The sequence below is a fragment of the Oryctolagus cuniculus genome, chromosome 15, assembly GCF_051225735.1.
Source record: "Oryctolagus cuniculus isolate XC-2025 breed Fujian yellow rabbit chromosome 15, ASM5122573v1, whole genome shotgun sequence".
Taxonomy (NCBI): Eukaryota; Metazoa; Chordata; class Mammalia; order Lagomorpha; family Leporidae; genus Oryctolagus; species Oryctolagus cuniculus.
The window spans coordinates 68,630,021-68,644,019 of NC_142881.1; the positions used below are offsets into that span (position 1 = coordinate 68,630,021).

At 57.4% G+C, this 13,999-nt stretch overlaps 1 protein-coding gene and 1 long non-coding RNA gene across 2 annotated transcripts in view; one reads left to right on the forward strand and one right to left on the reverse strand.

Annotated features, from left to right (window-relative positions):
- DLG5 (discs large MAGUK scaffold protein 5) overlaps window positions 1-5,805 on the reverse strand; it is a 106,931-nt gene extending 101,126 nt beyond the window's left edge. The window contains exon 1 of the mRNA XM_051823772.3: window positions 5,254-5,805. Coding sequence (XP_051679732.3) covers window positions 5,254-5,557 — 304 coding nt within the window. The 5' untranslated portion in view covers window positions 5,558-5,805. The remainder of the gene's footprint in view (window positions 1-5,253) is intronic.
- Window positions 1,650-12,702, forward strand: LOC149122035 (uncharacterized). The gene is made up of 2 exons (XR_016221690.1): window positions 1,650-4,896; window positions 12,461-12,702. It is a non-coding gene; the product is annotated as an uncharacterized LOC149122035 (long non-coding RNA).
- The last annotated feature ends 1,297 nt before the right edge of the window (window positions 12,703-13,999 follow it).

A 13,999-nucleotide genomic window follows, 5' to 3' on the forward strand; every position in this document is an offset into this window, starting at 1 on the left:
ACCAATGGATCCCTCTCTCCTGCATAAGATGCTTTGGGCTAACTTTGCTATCACTTGCAAAAAGGTGCCCCAAACACACACACACACACACAGATGAATAAAATCCCTTCACTGAGAAACCTGTCACGTTAAGCCGCTGCCTGTGACCCGACTCCCTACAGCAAGCGCCACCTGGAGCCCCGCTGCTCTGCTTCCAGCGCCCTGCTAAAGCGCCTGGGGAAGCAGCAGAGGATGGCCCAGGTACCTGAGCCCCTGCGGCCAGGCAGGAGACCCGAATGAAGTGTCAGGCTCCTGCCTTTGGCCAGGCCCAGCCAGGGCTGTTGCAGCCATTTGGGGAGTCAACCAGCAGACAAAAGATCTATCTCCTTCTATGCCACTCTGCCTTTCAAATAAATAAATCTTTCTTAAAAACAAAAAACAAACAAACAAAAAACACTTCTTCTCAACCATTACCTTCAGGTTCTTCTGCCACCTCCTGTCAACTGAAACAATTCAAACAACCCCCAGCCCCCGCCCAAACACAAAACTACCACGTCTGGGGCTTCCACTCCTGTCCCAGCCCTTGCTGCCCGGCAGGGCCGAGTGGACAGAGGCCTGGCCAGCACCTGAGGGAGCTGGCAGAGAACAAAGGGCCAGGTAACCTCTACTGAATAATAAATAGCCCACGCGGAGTCTGCAGCCTCCTGCACTGGCGCCACCGGGAAGGCCTGGCAGGGCTGTTCCTGTAAAGCTCAGAACAAGACGCCTCCCGGCTCGAACCCTTGCCAGCGCACAACGCCTCACTCCTGAGTGATGCCATGCCCCTCCCTCAGCCTCTGCGTCGCCTTTGGGTTCCCTTCTCCCTTCTACCCAGGGCCCACGCTGATCCCCGGCTCAGCTTGCGCTAGTCTCACTCCTTGCTCTGCCCACTGCCCACGGTGCACCCAGGCTCCCTCGACACGGGCTCCAGGGCCAGGCGCTGTACGGAGCCTGCCTTTCTCGGCTTCCCCAGCACACCCTGCTGGCTCCATTCTCTCCAGTGAGCCGACTGCCACGTTCTGCCGTTTCTGCCTCCCCAGAGAGGCCTGCTGTGAACTGGTATGGGGAGCCCTGCCATTTACGCAGTACTGCAGGCACCAGGGGTGGATGAGAGTATTTGGGGAAGCATGCCACGGTGAGCTTTTAGCAGAGGGGAGCGCCTGCTTGCGTAGCTGTATTACTCACTGACCTGTCTCGTGATGTTGCGCTCTGAGTATCCCATTCCGCAAGGCTGCAAGCTACAGGCTGCATCTCTCTGCACCTGAACCCTCCTGGGCCCGGCACAGAGGCAGGTGCGCCAATCCTCCACAAACACATCCTGCCTTCCCAGGGAACAAGGCAGACCGTGCAGCACGCTGTACCCGGCTCACAGGTGAAGACACTGAGGCTCACCCCAAGGGGAGAGTTTCCTTGGGCTCCTTTGTATCCTCCAAACAAGGATACAACCAAGAGAAGCACACGAGCTAGAGAACAGCCACCCCCTCTCAGCCACGAGCTGGGCAAAAGCAGTCGCTTCTTCCCTAGAGAGGCACGCATCGGGGACAAGAGAGTGCCACCACTGGCAGGAAATGTCCCGACCCTGGTGGGAAGGCCTCCTTGGGTACAGGGGACACCCCTGACACAGAACCAGGACCACTGTCCTTAGCCTCAACTCCGGCACCTTCTGTCCTGAGACTTTTTTTTTAAGATTTATTTGAGGGGCTGGCGCTGTAGCATAGCGGGTAAAAACACCATCTGCGACGCTGGCATCCCATATGGGTGCCGGTTCATGTCCTGGCTGCTCCACTTTTTTTAAAGATTTATTTATTTATTTGAAAGTCAGAGTTACAGAGACAGGGGGAGAGACAGGAGATCTTCCATCTACTAGTTCACTCCCCAAATGGCAACAACAGACGAGGCTGGAGCCAAGAGCTTTTCCAGATCTCCTACACGGGTAGCAGGAGCCCAAGCACTTGGGTCATCCTCCACTGCTTTTTCTAGGCCATCAGCAGGGCGCTGGATTGGAAGTGGAGCAGCCTGGACACGAACTGGTACCCATATGGGACGCTGGTGTTGCAGGTGGTGGCTTTATCCACTGAGCCACAATGCCAGACCCTTACTTATTTTTTTAAAGGTAGAGTTACAGGGAGAAAGAGAAGCAGAGGCAGAGAGAGAAAAGTCTTCTATTCACTGGTTCACGCCCCAAATGGCCACAATGGCCAGGTCTGGGCCAGATCAAAGCCAAGAGCCAGGAGCTACATCCGGGTCTCCCAGGTGGATGCAGGGGCCCAAGCACTTGAGCCATCTTCTGTTGCTTTCCCAGACGCATTAGCAGGGAGCTGGATCAGAAGCGGAGCAGCCAATACTCCAACCAACACTCATATGGGATGCTGGGTTGCAGGCAGTGGCTTAACCTGCTGTACCGCAACGCTGGGCTCCATCCTGTGACTTCTTCCTTAGACCTTACAGATACGGCCCTGGAACCCAATATAATGAAGCCAAAAGATTCCATTCATCACACATTCAGCCACAGAATCAGTGAGACAGGAGAGTAAGAAACCAGAGGGCAGGCATCTGGCCTAGAGGTTAAAATGCTGGTTGGAACACCTGCATCCCGTATCAGAGTGCCTGGGTTCGAGTCCTAGCTGTGCTCCCAATTCCAGTTTCCAGTTAAAGCACACCCTGGGAAGCAGCAGATGATGAAGGCTCAAGTTCTAGGGTCCCTGCCACCGATATGGAAGACCCAGATTGAGTTCCCAGTTCCCAACTTTGGCCTGGCCCATCCCTGGCTGTCTGGGGAGTGAACCAGCAGATGGGAGTGGGATTTCTTTCTCTCTGTGTCTCTCGAATTAACTAATGACTTAGTAAAAGAACAATAAAGAATAGAAGGTAAGTGCTGAACGGCCCTGCCAAGGGCAGAACAACCATACTGGACACTTCTTTGTCAGCCCTACAGCCCAGGCCTGATTGGAGTGGGTTATAAACGTGGGGGATCTAACTGAGCCCAACCTGCCCAGAGGGCTTGGTCTGCTCACCTGCACAGCCGCACGCAGCCACGAGTTTCCTTCCCTTCCAGCCCCACGTGGAGGGCTGGCAGCGTCTCTGTGTCCATGCCACTGCAGACTCCCAGAGGGCACAGGGGCCCAGGGGTTTGGATGGCACTTTGGACCAGACCACAGAGTGCTGAATCCACCATGAACGCCCCCAGGTGGGAGACAGCATGGCCTCCAACGTAGAGACAGTGACAGAGCGGCCACCCCCTGACGCCAGGGTCCTAGGAGCGCCAGCACTTCCTCTCGGGCTCCATGCTGATGCCAACCCGGGACCTGGAAGCTGCGGAAGTCGCTGAGGAGTCAAAGGAGGCAGGGCACAGCGCTGGGTCTCTCTGACAGTGGCTGCTCCCGGGTGAGGCCGGGGCCTCCAGCCCTCCGACCACAGCCGCTCTTTCGTGCACAGAGCTTTGCCCCCATGAAAAAGCCCCACGTGCCGCTGCTGACCTGCACACCACATCACTCGCTGCCCCCAGGCTCCAGAACGGCAAATGAACGTTTTTCTTCCTAACGTGTTGAATCAAATGAAGTCAACTTCCCCTTGGCAAGTATTTGTCTTAAGAATCTCATGACCCTCTGTGAAGCCACAGAACTCTGCAATGTGGCAAAGCTGGGGTCCGCCATCACTGCCCCGAGGGATAAAATGCAAAGGGGTCGGGACTCTGCTCCCACAGCTTCAGGGGACACCGAATCCACGGCCATTCATGGGCGGGGGGGGGGGGGGGGGGGCTGAGTCTCAGGCATCCAGCAAGAACGCCTGCTCCGCACTCTCACGTCTGTGCTTCCAAGAAACTGCTGGACACGGATCTTTGATAAACTTCCTCCTTCACAAGTGGATAGATGGAGCAATTAACAAGGGGAAAGAATGGCACTTCCCCTAAGACCCTCCCCTGTCCTCAGACCCCTGGCTACACCAAGAGCCCCTCCTTAGCAGCTTCCAAGGTACTATCCCAGGCCAGGGCGCGGTTCGTCCTCTACTCTGATGGGCCCACAGGTGGGGGGACGGAATGCAAGTTTGAGGGACAGAGATGCACGGGCCGCCGATGAAATCCACAGCTGGGTGACCAGCGTCAGGTCCCTCTGTGTGCGTCGGCTATAAAATCAGTAAGGCCGAGACGGCCATCAGACACGAGAGCTGTTACCAGGAACACCTTATAAAATCATCCCCGTAATGAGAGAAGCTTTTAACAGCCACATAAATGGGTCCTGTCAGCCCTTAGCCCACAAGCTGCTCAGGCAGCACTTCGGCCCTCCTGGCTCATTCTCTTTAACTTTAATGCGTGCGTCTTTATTTACTTTTCCTGTATACATTGGCTCATTCTTAAAACAGGCATGTGATGGCCACTTGCTCGCTCCTGGCTCTGAACATGTTAAAACCCTTGGTCAGAACTCAGAACTCCCGGTGCCCAGGTCTTTCTGAGCATGTTAACCACCCAGACACCAGCTTTCTCTCTGGCCAAGCAGGAGCAGTCACAGCTCGCGGCGTGGCAGCCACAATTAAAGGTGACAGCAGAATGCCTGGTGCCCGACAAATGACCAGTTCTCTGCCCTCCCCAACCTGGTCAGGACAAGCCTCCCCCTCCCTCACAAGCTCACACACACACACACACACACCAGTCACCCCCAACACCGAGAACTCAGAAGCGCCAAAAGGTACCACCCAAGGGGACCCGTGGGCAGCTCGGCGTTCTGGGAGGAAGCTCAGCCCCGAGCCGTTTGCTAGGATTTTCCCATGGTGCAATGCAACTTCCCAACTTTTCCCGGCCCACAGTTTGCAAAGAGACCTAGGCAGGCATTGTGCACAACCAACCACAGGTCCAGGCCAGCTAAGGGGCTGAGCCGGGCAGAGGTAAGGGAGCCGGGACGGGCAGCAGCGAGATCGGGGTCTGCTGGTCAAAGGACAGCAGGGGCTCCCAAAGGGCCAGTGACCGGGGAAAAGCCTTGGGAAAGGCACCTGGGAGACGCGGCAGGACGCTGCCGCCTGGCAGTGGGAGGGCGAGGGCCCCTGGCCCGGGAGACGTTGCTCCGGGCGACCGGAGGGCCTGGGGCCCCGGGCGTGAATTCAGGGTCCACGCTGGGCCCCCTGTCCGAACGGGCTAAAGGAGGGGCGGCTCCACCCGCGGCCGCCGCCAGGTGGACCGGGGGCCCCGGCGAGATGCCCCCTCGCGCGCGCCGCAGGCAGAAGGGACGGGGGGCGGACACTCACCCGCGCCCTCGGCGGGCTGCGGCGGCCCCACGACGCCGTTCGGATACAGGATGGGCAGCAGGTGAGGCTGGGTCTTCTCCAGCGCCGCCCGCAGGTCCTGGAAGTGGTCGCGCTCCTTGGCCAGGAGCAGCTTGAGCAGCAGCTCCGCCTTGGCGCCTCCCGCCTCCTCGTCCAGCTGCCGCCGCTCGCCGGGGCTCAGCGCGCCCGCGGCCTCGAGCAGCCCGAGCACGGCTTCCACCTCCGTCATGGCCTGGGCCAGGCTCTGCTGACACTGGGCGAGCAGCTCGCGGCGCTGGGGCTCCATGGTGGCGGCGGCCGCGCCGCGCCGCCCGGCTCCGAGGCCGGCGGGCCCGCGCCTGGGCCGCAGCCCTAGCGCGCCGGGAGCCGCGCCGCGCCGGGGGCCATGGATCGGGGCCGGGCCTGCGCGGGCTGGGGGGCCCGGGGCGGCGGGCGGCGCACGGCGCTCAGCAGCGGCCGCCTCCCGGGCTCCGGAGCGCAGCCATGTTGGCTGCCGCGGCGGCGGGACTGGAAGAGGAGGAGGAGGAGGAGGAGGAGGAGGAGGAGGAGGAGAGGGAGGAGGAGAAGGAGGAGGCGGAGGTGGGGACGGCGGCCGGGGCGCGCCCCGAGGCCGGGCTCCAGCCGGGCATGCCCCCTCCCCCTCCGCCTCCGCCCCCGCGCGCCGCCGGCCCGCGAGAGGAGTCGCCGCCGAGGGTGCCTCGCCGCCCCCCGGGAAAAGCGGCCCGGGACCCGGGCGCTGGCCCCTCGACGACTCTGGCCCGGCTCACCGGGGCCCCGCGGCCGCCGCCCGCTCCGCCAAGGCCCGCGCCCCACCGCGGGCCCGCCCCTCCGGTCTCCCCTCCCCCTCCCCCTGGCCGTCCCTCCGGGAGGCGGCGACGAGCTAGGGGGTGGGCGAGAGGCAGGGGTCCCGGCCCCTACCCCGGGTTGGCTGCAGCCCCGGAGCTACCGGAGACCCACCTCGTACTGATCATAGTAGAGGGAAGGGAGTGTCCCCTAAACTCAGACGTCTCCAAACTAAGACCCTGTTAATGGGGTCCTTCCCCTAACCCGCATCTGAGAGGAGCTAGTCCCCAATCTACAGATGTTGGGTGCTGGCGGGAGGAGGGGGCAAACAGAGGAGTGGCGGTGGTACCCCCAGGCGCTCTAGACGTCTGGATGGTACCCCCCAGCTGGTAGCCCGTCTCCGAAGGAGGCAAATCAATGGGCTGCCTTGCATCCCCCCCCATGACTGCAAGAGGGACCAGGTCCAGCTCCAAGAAGGCCCCCAGTCCTCAGTCAGTCCCCCATTGCCACCGACTTGAGTGTGGACAAGGCTGCGTACCTCTCTCTGGGGGACATGGCCCTGTGCAGGGCTCCCAGTGACCCCACAGCACTCCTGGGGGTCCATTCCAGAGGCCTGTGTGGGAAGGGGTGAAACTCATTCGCCCACACCCAAGGCCTGGGACTCTGTTTACTGCCACTGCTGTTTCCATCCCCACGCTTGCCCCATAAGCAAAAGCTGCTTCTTTGGTCTAATGAGAACACAGTCCCCGTGTAGTGCTTAGAACACGGATTAATGCTGGATCTCCCTCTAGCTGCACAGGTGAGAACAAATCAGTTATCCTTGCTGATCTGTTTTTTTGTCTTTAGAAGAAATACAGAGGGTTGAGGGGACTAGAGCAAGGGGTGCTTAGGCTTGGCTTCCTGAACAGACATTTGGTTAGGACATCCACATCAGAGTGCCTGGGTTTCATCCCCAGATCCGGCTCCCGAGACCAACGTCCTGCCAGTACAAACCCTGGGAGGTAGCAGGTGATGGCTCAAGTGTTTAAGTTCCGTCCCCAGAGCCCTGGATGGAGTCCCCAGCTCCTGGTTCGGACCCTGGCCATCGGGGGAGTGACCTTGCAGAGGGGAGCTGTCTCTGTGTCTTTGCCTCTTGAATTAAATAACACCCAAGGGAGTCAGCGAGACTTTTCAATTTATCACAGCTTTTTTGTGCGGGCATTCATGTACTTGGGCAGGATGAGAGTCCACGGCTTTGTCCGAGTTTATTAGGGCCTCCGTGATCCCAGCGTGGGGGCAGTCACCTGTTCACAGGTCTCATACTTCTCTGCCCAGAGGGCCTGGGCTTTGCAGCTGAGCCCGGTGTGAGGGGAGTGGAAGGCGGGCCATGTGCACCGCACCAGGGCTCTAGACAGGCTGCCAGCTCTTGCCTTCCTCTCCCTCCTCTTCCCGCCACCATTTCCTTCCCAGCAGCCACAGAGCCATGGTCATCTGCAGAGTATCCGTCTCTCTGGGCGTGCCTGGACCTTGTGCTCTCGGCTGCATTCATTTAAAATCCAGGAGATGGGAGGAAGGTGGAAGCAGGGGAGAAGGAACGAGGGAAAATTGGAGGCTGGTTTGGTTTATGGTTAGAACTGAGCATAAGCCCAGAAGCAAAAGGTACCTGGGAGGTGGTGGCCAGCAGCCCTGAGGACATGGTGCGGAGGGTGCGTGCTTCCTCCGAAGCAGTGCGGGGCCGTGTACTAGGCAGGCCTGCTGCCAGGCCCTGCGGTACTGGTCCCTCTGGGGTGTATGGAAAGCATACATTCTGAAGCAGATACTTTATAAATATACTCAACTTTAATATTCCTTTAACCGGGCACCTTGGTATGACTTCATTTTTCTTTAAAAAAAAAAAAAAAAGATTTGTTTAAGGAGCCAGGAGCCCCTTCCGGGTCTCCCACATGGCTGCAAGGGCCAAAGCACTTCCAGTACCTTCTGCTGCTTTCCCAGGTGCAGTAGCAGGGAACTGGGTTGGAAGTGGAGCAGCTGGGACAGGAACCAGTGCCCATATGAGATGCTGGCATCACAGGTGGTGGCTTTACCTGCTGCACTACAGCGCCGGCCCTATGACTTTATATTTCTGCACATTTTTTTTTTTAACCCATTCTGGGACACCTTCCTACACACTGTCTCCTCTGTCCCATGCACTAGGTTGAATTATGTAAACCAGCCCCCAATAGAAGAGAGCTCAGAGCCCTAACTCCCAGTACCTGTGGATGGGACATAACGTCACCATGTTACAATGAGGTCACAGCCGATTAGGGTGTGCTCCCATCCAGTGGCTGGCGTCTGGAACATTGGGACAGAGAATGCCGTGAAGACTGGAGGTCCAGTCTCCTGGCTTTGGCCTGGCCCAGCCATCTGGGATGTGAACCAGTGGGTGAGCGACCTCATTCTCTTTCTCTCTCTGTCACTCTCTAACTCTGCCTGCATAAATATTTTTTTAAAAAATCTTTAAAAAAATTAAAAAGATGAATGTCCCCATATTAGTATCATCCTGTCACCTCTTCCACTGCCCGAGGATTCCTCTGTAAACTCAGCGACCCTTCATGCTCCTCTTGTGCTGGGAAGAAGAGGGTCCCTCCTGCTTGACAGGAGCCCTCTCGGGCTCTGGATTCAGTCCTGCACCCTCAACCTTTGCACACACATGCACACGTGTGCACACACACACGGTCTACTTCCCCCAGGCATCCTTCCCCTGTGTCCAAAACGGGCTCCATCTGCCCATTCCCGTGTCCCTTCCCTCTCCCACATCCTCAGGGAGGGTCCCTGCCCAACACAGGGACCCTTACAGGCATCCTGGCGGCTCACTCCTGGGCATGTGTTTGCAGTCCAACTTCTGAGCCCATGGAAACGGCCCTCTCCCTGCTAGCCTCCCTTGTCCTCAACCTCCTCCAGCGGTCAGCCCTCCTGGAAGGGGCTCCTCATCCTCCCCCCCCTCACACACAGGAAGCGCCCTGGAGGCAGATGCTGACCCCACCTGTGTGTCCTGGGTTCCTTGCTGGACTTGCCTTTCCTCCATTCTTCATCCTGAACCTGGGAATAAGCCTCACTTTGGATGCAGTGTATAGATGAGCTCCCGATTCAGGGCCTGAGCAGGCGACTCCTGCCCCTTAGAGTACCTGGTGGAAATGCTGGCTTTGCAGCTCACTAGCTGGGGAGTGTGGCATACGCCTTGCTGTGCCTCAGTCTCCTGCCATGTAGGAAAGGGATGGTGACAACAGTGGCAGGGAAGTGCTCAACCCATGACGCGTGCCACTGTTCCTCGGGCCTTTGTCTGAGAGACTCTGCAGCCTGGAGCTGCAGGGTTTGCACAGATGGTTTGTGCTTCCTGAACGAACAGTTGTAAACTGTGCCTGAAAGACTCCCATTTAGCTTGTGCCAGACCTGTTCTCTGCTCTATTTCCCCTAGCACTGCGCCAGGCAGGTGCTCAATAGATTTTTTTATTAGTAAATGTATGACTAAATTTAAATTTTATTTAAATTTTTATTTGTAAATGTAAACACTAGTAAGAGACAAGTGAATGAATAAACTAGAGGGGTTTATATTGAGGCCGTACTTCAAAACCATATCAGCGAGGGTTAGGCATTTGGCCTACCAGTTAAGAATCTGGCTCTGACACCCACATTCCCTATCGGAGTGTCTGGGTTCAAGACCTGGCTCCAGCTCCCAATTCCAGCCTTCTGTCAATGCAAAGCCTTGGAGGCAGCAGGTGTTGGCTCAAGTACCTGAGTCTCTGCCCCCGAGTAACAGACCTGGATTCAGTTCCCAGCTCCTGGCTCCAGCCTCAGCTGTTGTGGTCATTTAGAGTAGATGGAAGAGGGGCCAGCGCCATGGCTCACTTGGTTAATCCTCCGCCTGCAGTGCCAGCATCCCATATGGGTGCCAGGTTCTAGTCCCAGTTGCTCCTCTTCCAGTCCAGCTCTCTGCTGTGGCCTGGGAGGGCAGTGGAGGATGGCCCAGGTCCTTGGGCCCTGCACCCGCATGGGAGACCAGGAGGAAGCACCTGGCTCCTGGCTTCGGATCGGCGCAGTGCCGGCCATAGCAGCCATTTGGGGAGTGAACCAATAGAAAGAAGACCTTTCTCTCTGTCTCTCTCTCTCTCTCTCTCACTGTCTATAACTCTATCAAAATAAATTTAAAAAAAAAAAAGTAGATGGAAACGCGCGCGCTCTCTCTCTCTCCTCCCACCTCCTTGTTTCTGTCTCCTTTCTCTTTCTCCTTTTATCCTACTTTATCCTTCTTTCTTTGCCTCTTGAATTATAAAATAATATCAGCCAAGACTGGGTTCAGTTCAGCTGCCCTTTGGGACCCTCAGCCTATAGTGAGTTGCCCGGTTCCAGTGCCAGCTCCTCTGCTTCTGAGTGAGCTTCCTGCTATTGGGTACCTGGGAGGCAGCAGATGATGGGTCCCTGGCGCCCACGTGGGAGAGCTGGATTGACCCCTGGATTCCTGGCTTCAGCCTGGTCCAGCCCCAGCTGTTGTGGGTATTCAGAGAAGGAACCCACAAATGCAAGATAGATCCCTGTCTCAAATAAGAAAAAATTAAGATTTGAAAAAAAGAACAGAGAAAGTGAGTACCTGGAAGAGGAGCAGCACCAGAGACAAAGCAAGGGACGTCCCAGATGCTCTCTGATACCCTGGGAGCGGGCCGCCGTAGGAAGCCAGGCGTGTCTTACCGACCGCCTCGCAGGAGGCTGTGGCGTGTTTGCTCCTTGTGCAGGGCAGCATCCGCCTCTACTAGCCTGTGCCAGTATCTGCCCTTCCACTTACCAGTGTCTTTGGCCATCTCTGGTGGACAGAACGCTCCCTGCTTAAGGAGACAGACACATCTACCCCGATATGAATACTGCACAACGTACACGTGTATGGGAATATCACGTGGTACCCCATACGTGTGTGCAGTTTTTATGGATCAGTCAAAACTAAAAATTTTGAAGAGGGGCCGGGGGCTGACACTGTGGCATGGTGGATTAGGCTGCCGCCTTCACTGCCCGGTATCCTGTATGGTTCCGGTTTGTGTCCTGGTGGCTCCGGCCTTATCCAGCTCCCTGCCAATGCTCCTGGGAAAGCAGCAGAAGATGGCCCAAATGCTTGGGCCCCTGCACGCATGTGGGAGACCTGCATGAGGCTCCTGGCTTCGGCCTGGCCCAGCCCTGGCCATTGTAGCCATTGGGGAAGTGAACCAGCAGATGGAAGATCTCTCTGTCTCTCTGTCTCTGTCTCTCTGTCTCTGTCTCTCTCTCTCTAACTGCCTTTCAAAAAAGATGCCAATGGGAGTCTCCAGAGCCTGTGACCATGTCCCGTGCCCTGGCTAAGGGGACTTAGCAATGTGATTGAGGTTGTGGACCTGCCATAGGGAGAGGCCCCTGGATTACCCACGGGGGCCCAGTCGTGTCCCACGAGCTCTCAGAAGCCGAGTGTTGTCTCGGGCAGAGGCGGGAGAAGGGACATAAGAGAGATGCCCAGTGTGAGCGGGGTCTGACCAGCCACTGCTGCTCAGGTGGGAGGACCAGAGAGGGGTTCTGGGAGCTAGGGGCGGCCCGCAGCTCAGCCAGCCAGGAAACGCGGACCTGCGTCCTACAGCTGCGAGGAACAGGACCCCGTCAGCCACCTGGATGAGCCAGGACGTGGGTTCTCGGCGCCTCCCAGCAGGACCCCAGCCGGCCACCACCTGCACCTCAGCAGATGCCTGTGCAGCCAGCCTGCACCCCCGACCCACGGCACAGCATGGCACTAAATGGGTGCCGTGTGGAGCTTTCATTATGGCCGCCACGGAGGACTAACAGCCCCCAGCAACGGCGAGCTCTGCGTTGCTGTAGCCAGTGTACCCACCACGGTGCCTGGCACCTGGGCGACGTTCGGAAACGCCTGCTGCATGGATGCATGGAGCCGTGCTTTGGGGAGGTTATTCCTAGCAACTGCTGGGGGGGGGAGGCGTTCAAGTGCCGACATCTAGAAGCCCGGCCTTCTCTCTGGGCGCCAGCGGCCTCTGATCCTGGATTTTCTGTCCTCATGGATGAGCAACAGCTGTTCCCTGGAGAAAGCAGATCCTGGAGCTCTGCTCCGAGTGTGCAGCCCTTTGGGAAGTACGTGAGGCTGCCTGCGAGAGTGTAAGCACACACCCCCAAGTTCAAAGCCAGGGCTCTGCAGGCAGGAAGGGGACTGCCTCTCTGTGCCTCTGTAAGCACAGACCTGATGTGTGGGGGTGTGAACACCTGGGCGTGTGGGAGCGCAGGAGCCGGCCTTTTGTTACTGTTGTTGTTAAGATTTATTTATTTATGGGGCTGGTGCTGTGGCGTAGAGGGTAACGCCACCTCCTACAGCACCAGCATCCCATAATGGACACTGGTTCAAGTCCTGGCTGCTCCACTTCTGATCCAGCTCTCTGCTGTGGCCTGGGAAAGCAGTAGAAGATGGCCCAGGTCCTTGGCCCCTGCACCCATGTGGGAGACCCAGAAGAAGCTCCTGGCTCCTGGCTTCAGATCGTCCCAGCTCCAGCTGTTGTGGCCAACTGGGGAGAGAACCAGCGGATGGAAGACACACACACACACTCTCTCTCTCTGCCTCTGCCTCTCTGTAATTCTGCCTTTCAAATAAGTCAGTAAATTTACATTGTCCTTCCAGACTGCTTTTGTTCTTATTCCGGGCATGGCCCAGAGACAGATAACCCATGATTTAAAAAACAGCAGCTGTGGAAGTGGCCAGTACCTAGCAGGGAATCTTGCCCAGACTGCCGGCAACAAGACAGACTTCTGAACCAGAGATTCAAAGCCTTTGAGAACCTTCAATTAAGCCTTATGGAGGATTAACTAATGGTTAACAACTAAATAAACAATTATTTATTGAGTGTCTGCTGTGTGCCAGGCACCAAGCTGGGCCCTAAGGCTACCCACCTCACTCTGCAAATGAGGAGCTGAGAAGTCGCTGGCCCCAACCCCAAGCCAATTACCGTCCATCACCCAAATCTATGGCTCTTCCTACTGGAGCCCATGCCTCCTATGGAGTCCGAAACCTCAGTTTTTCGTTCCTTCGGGCCCCTGCACAAACTTCCAGCTGCAAGCCCCAGGCCCACGCCCCAGCTCCTCACCTGTTGTCCCTCCCACCTGCTAAAACACTCCTAAGGTGTGTGTCTTTTTCAGAAGCCAGTTTGAGGTCACACTTGGACAGGATCTGATGCTGTGGGATAACATCTTCCTGGCTTCTTCTCCCAGAGGACTGGCAGTTTAACGACCACGGAGCTAGACTGAAGGTCTGAGCCGCCTTGTTGGTGAACCCTCGCCAGCCAAGCTGCCCATATCGGGGCCGGCCTCACTTTCCACCACACCTCACATATTGCAAGACTCACCCCTTTGGGTCACGTCCCAGGATGTTGCCTAGTTCCCGGTGGCCTGCAGGACAAAGTGCGTCTCCTCTGACATGGGCGAGAGAGGCTAGACGATTAGGCAGGAATAGGCGAGCTGGAAGAGGCTCCTGGTCATGTCTGCCTCTTGCCCTGCACTGAAACTCCACCCCTCACCTGCCAATCCAGTACACCCACTTGCCCAGGGTGCACCTGCTCCTCATCTGGGACCAGGCAGGAGGCGATGCCACTGAGGCCACACAGAAGTCCAACTCCACGTGCAGGTGCTGTGGAGTGCCCAGAGGCCTCACACACACTAAATCCCACCCAAACTGTATCCTGTGTGTACACTCGGTTAGGGCACCACCCCCACCCCATAAAGGGGACTGCTACGCGTGGGAGTGGCCCTTTTTACTTTTTGGCCTCTGGGTCCTATGGCCTCCTCCCACACTCTCTGCTCATAGGCCACTCTCTGATCCACTCAGGATGGGTGTCTCTCCGTGCGGGGCTGCCCACGTTCACACATGAATCTGTGTTCACACTCTCAGGTGTGCACGGTCTTTGCCTCTGCTTTGAATTCT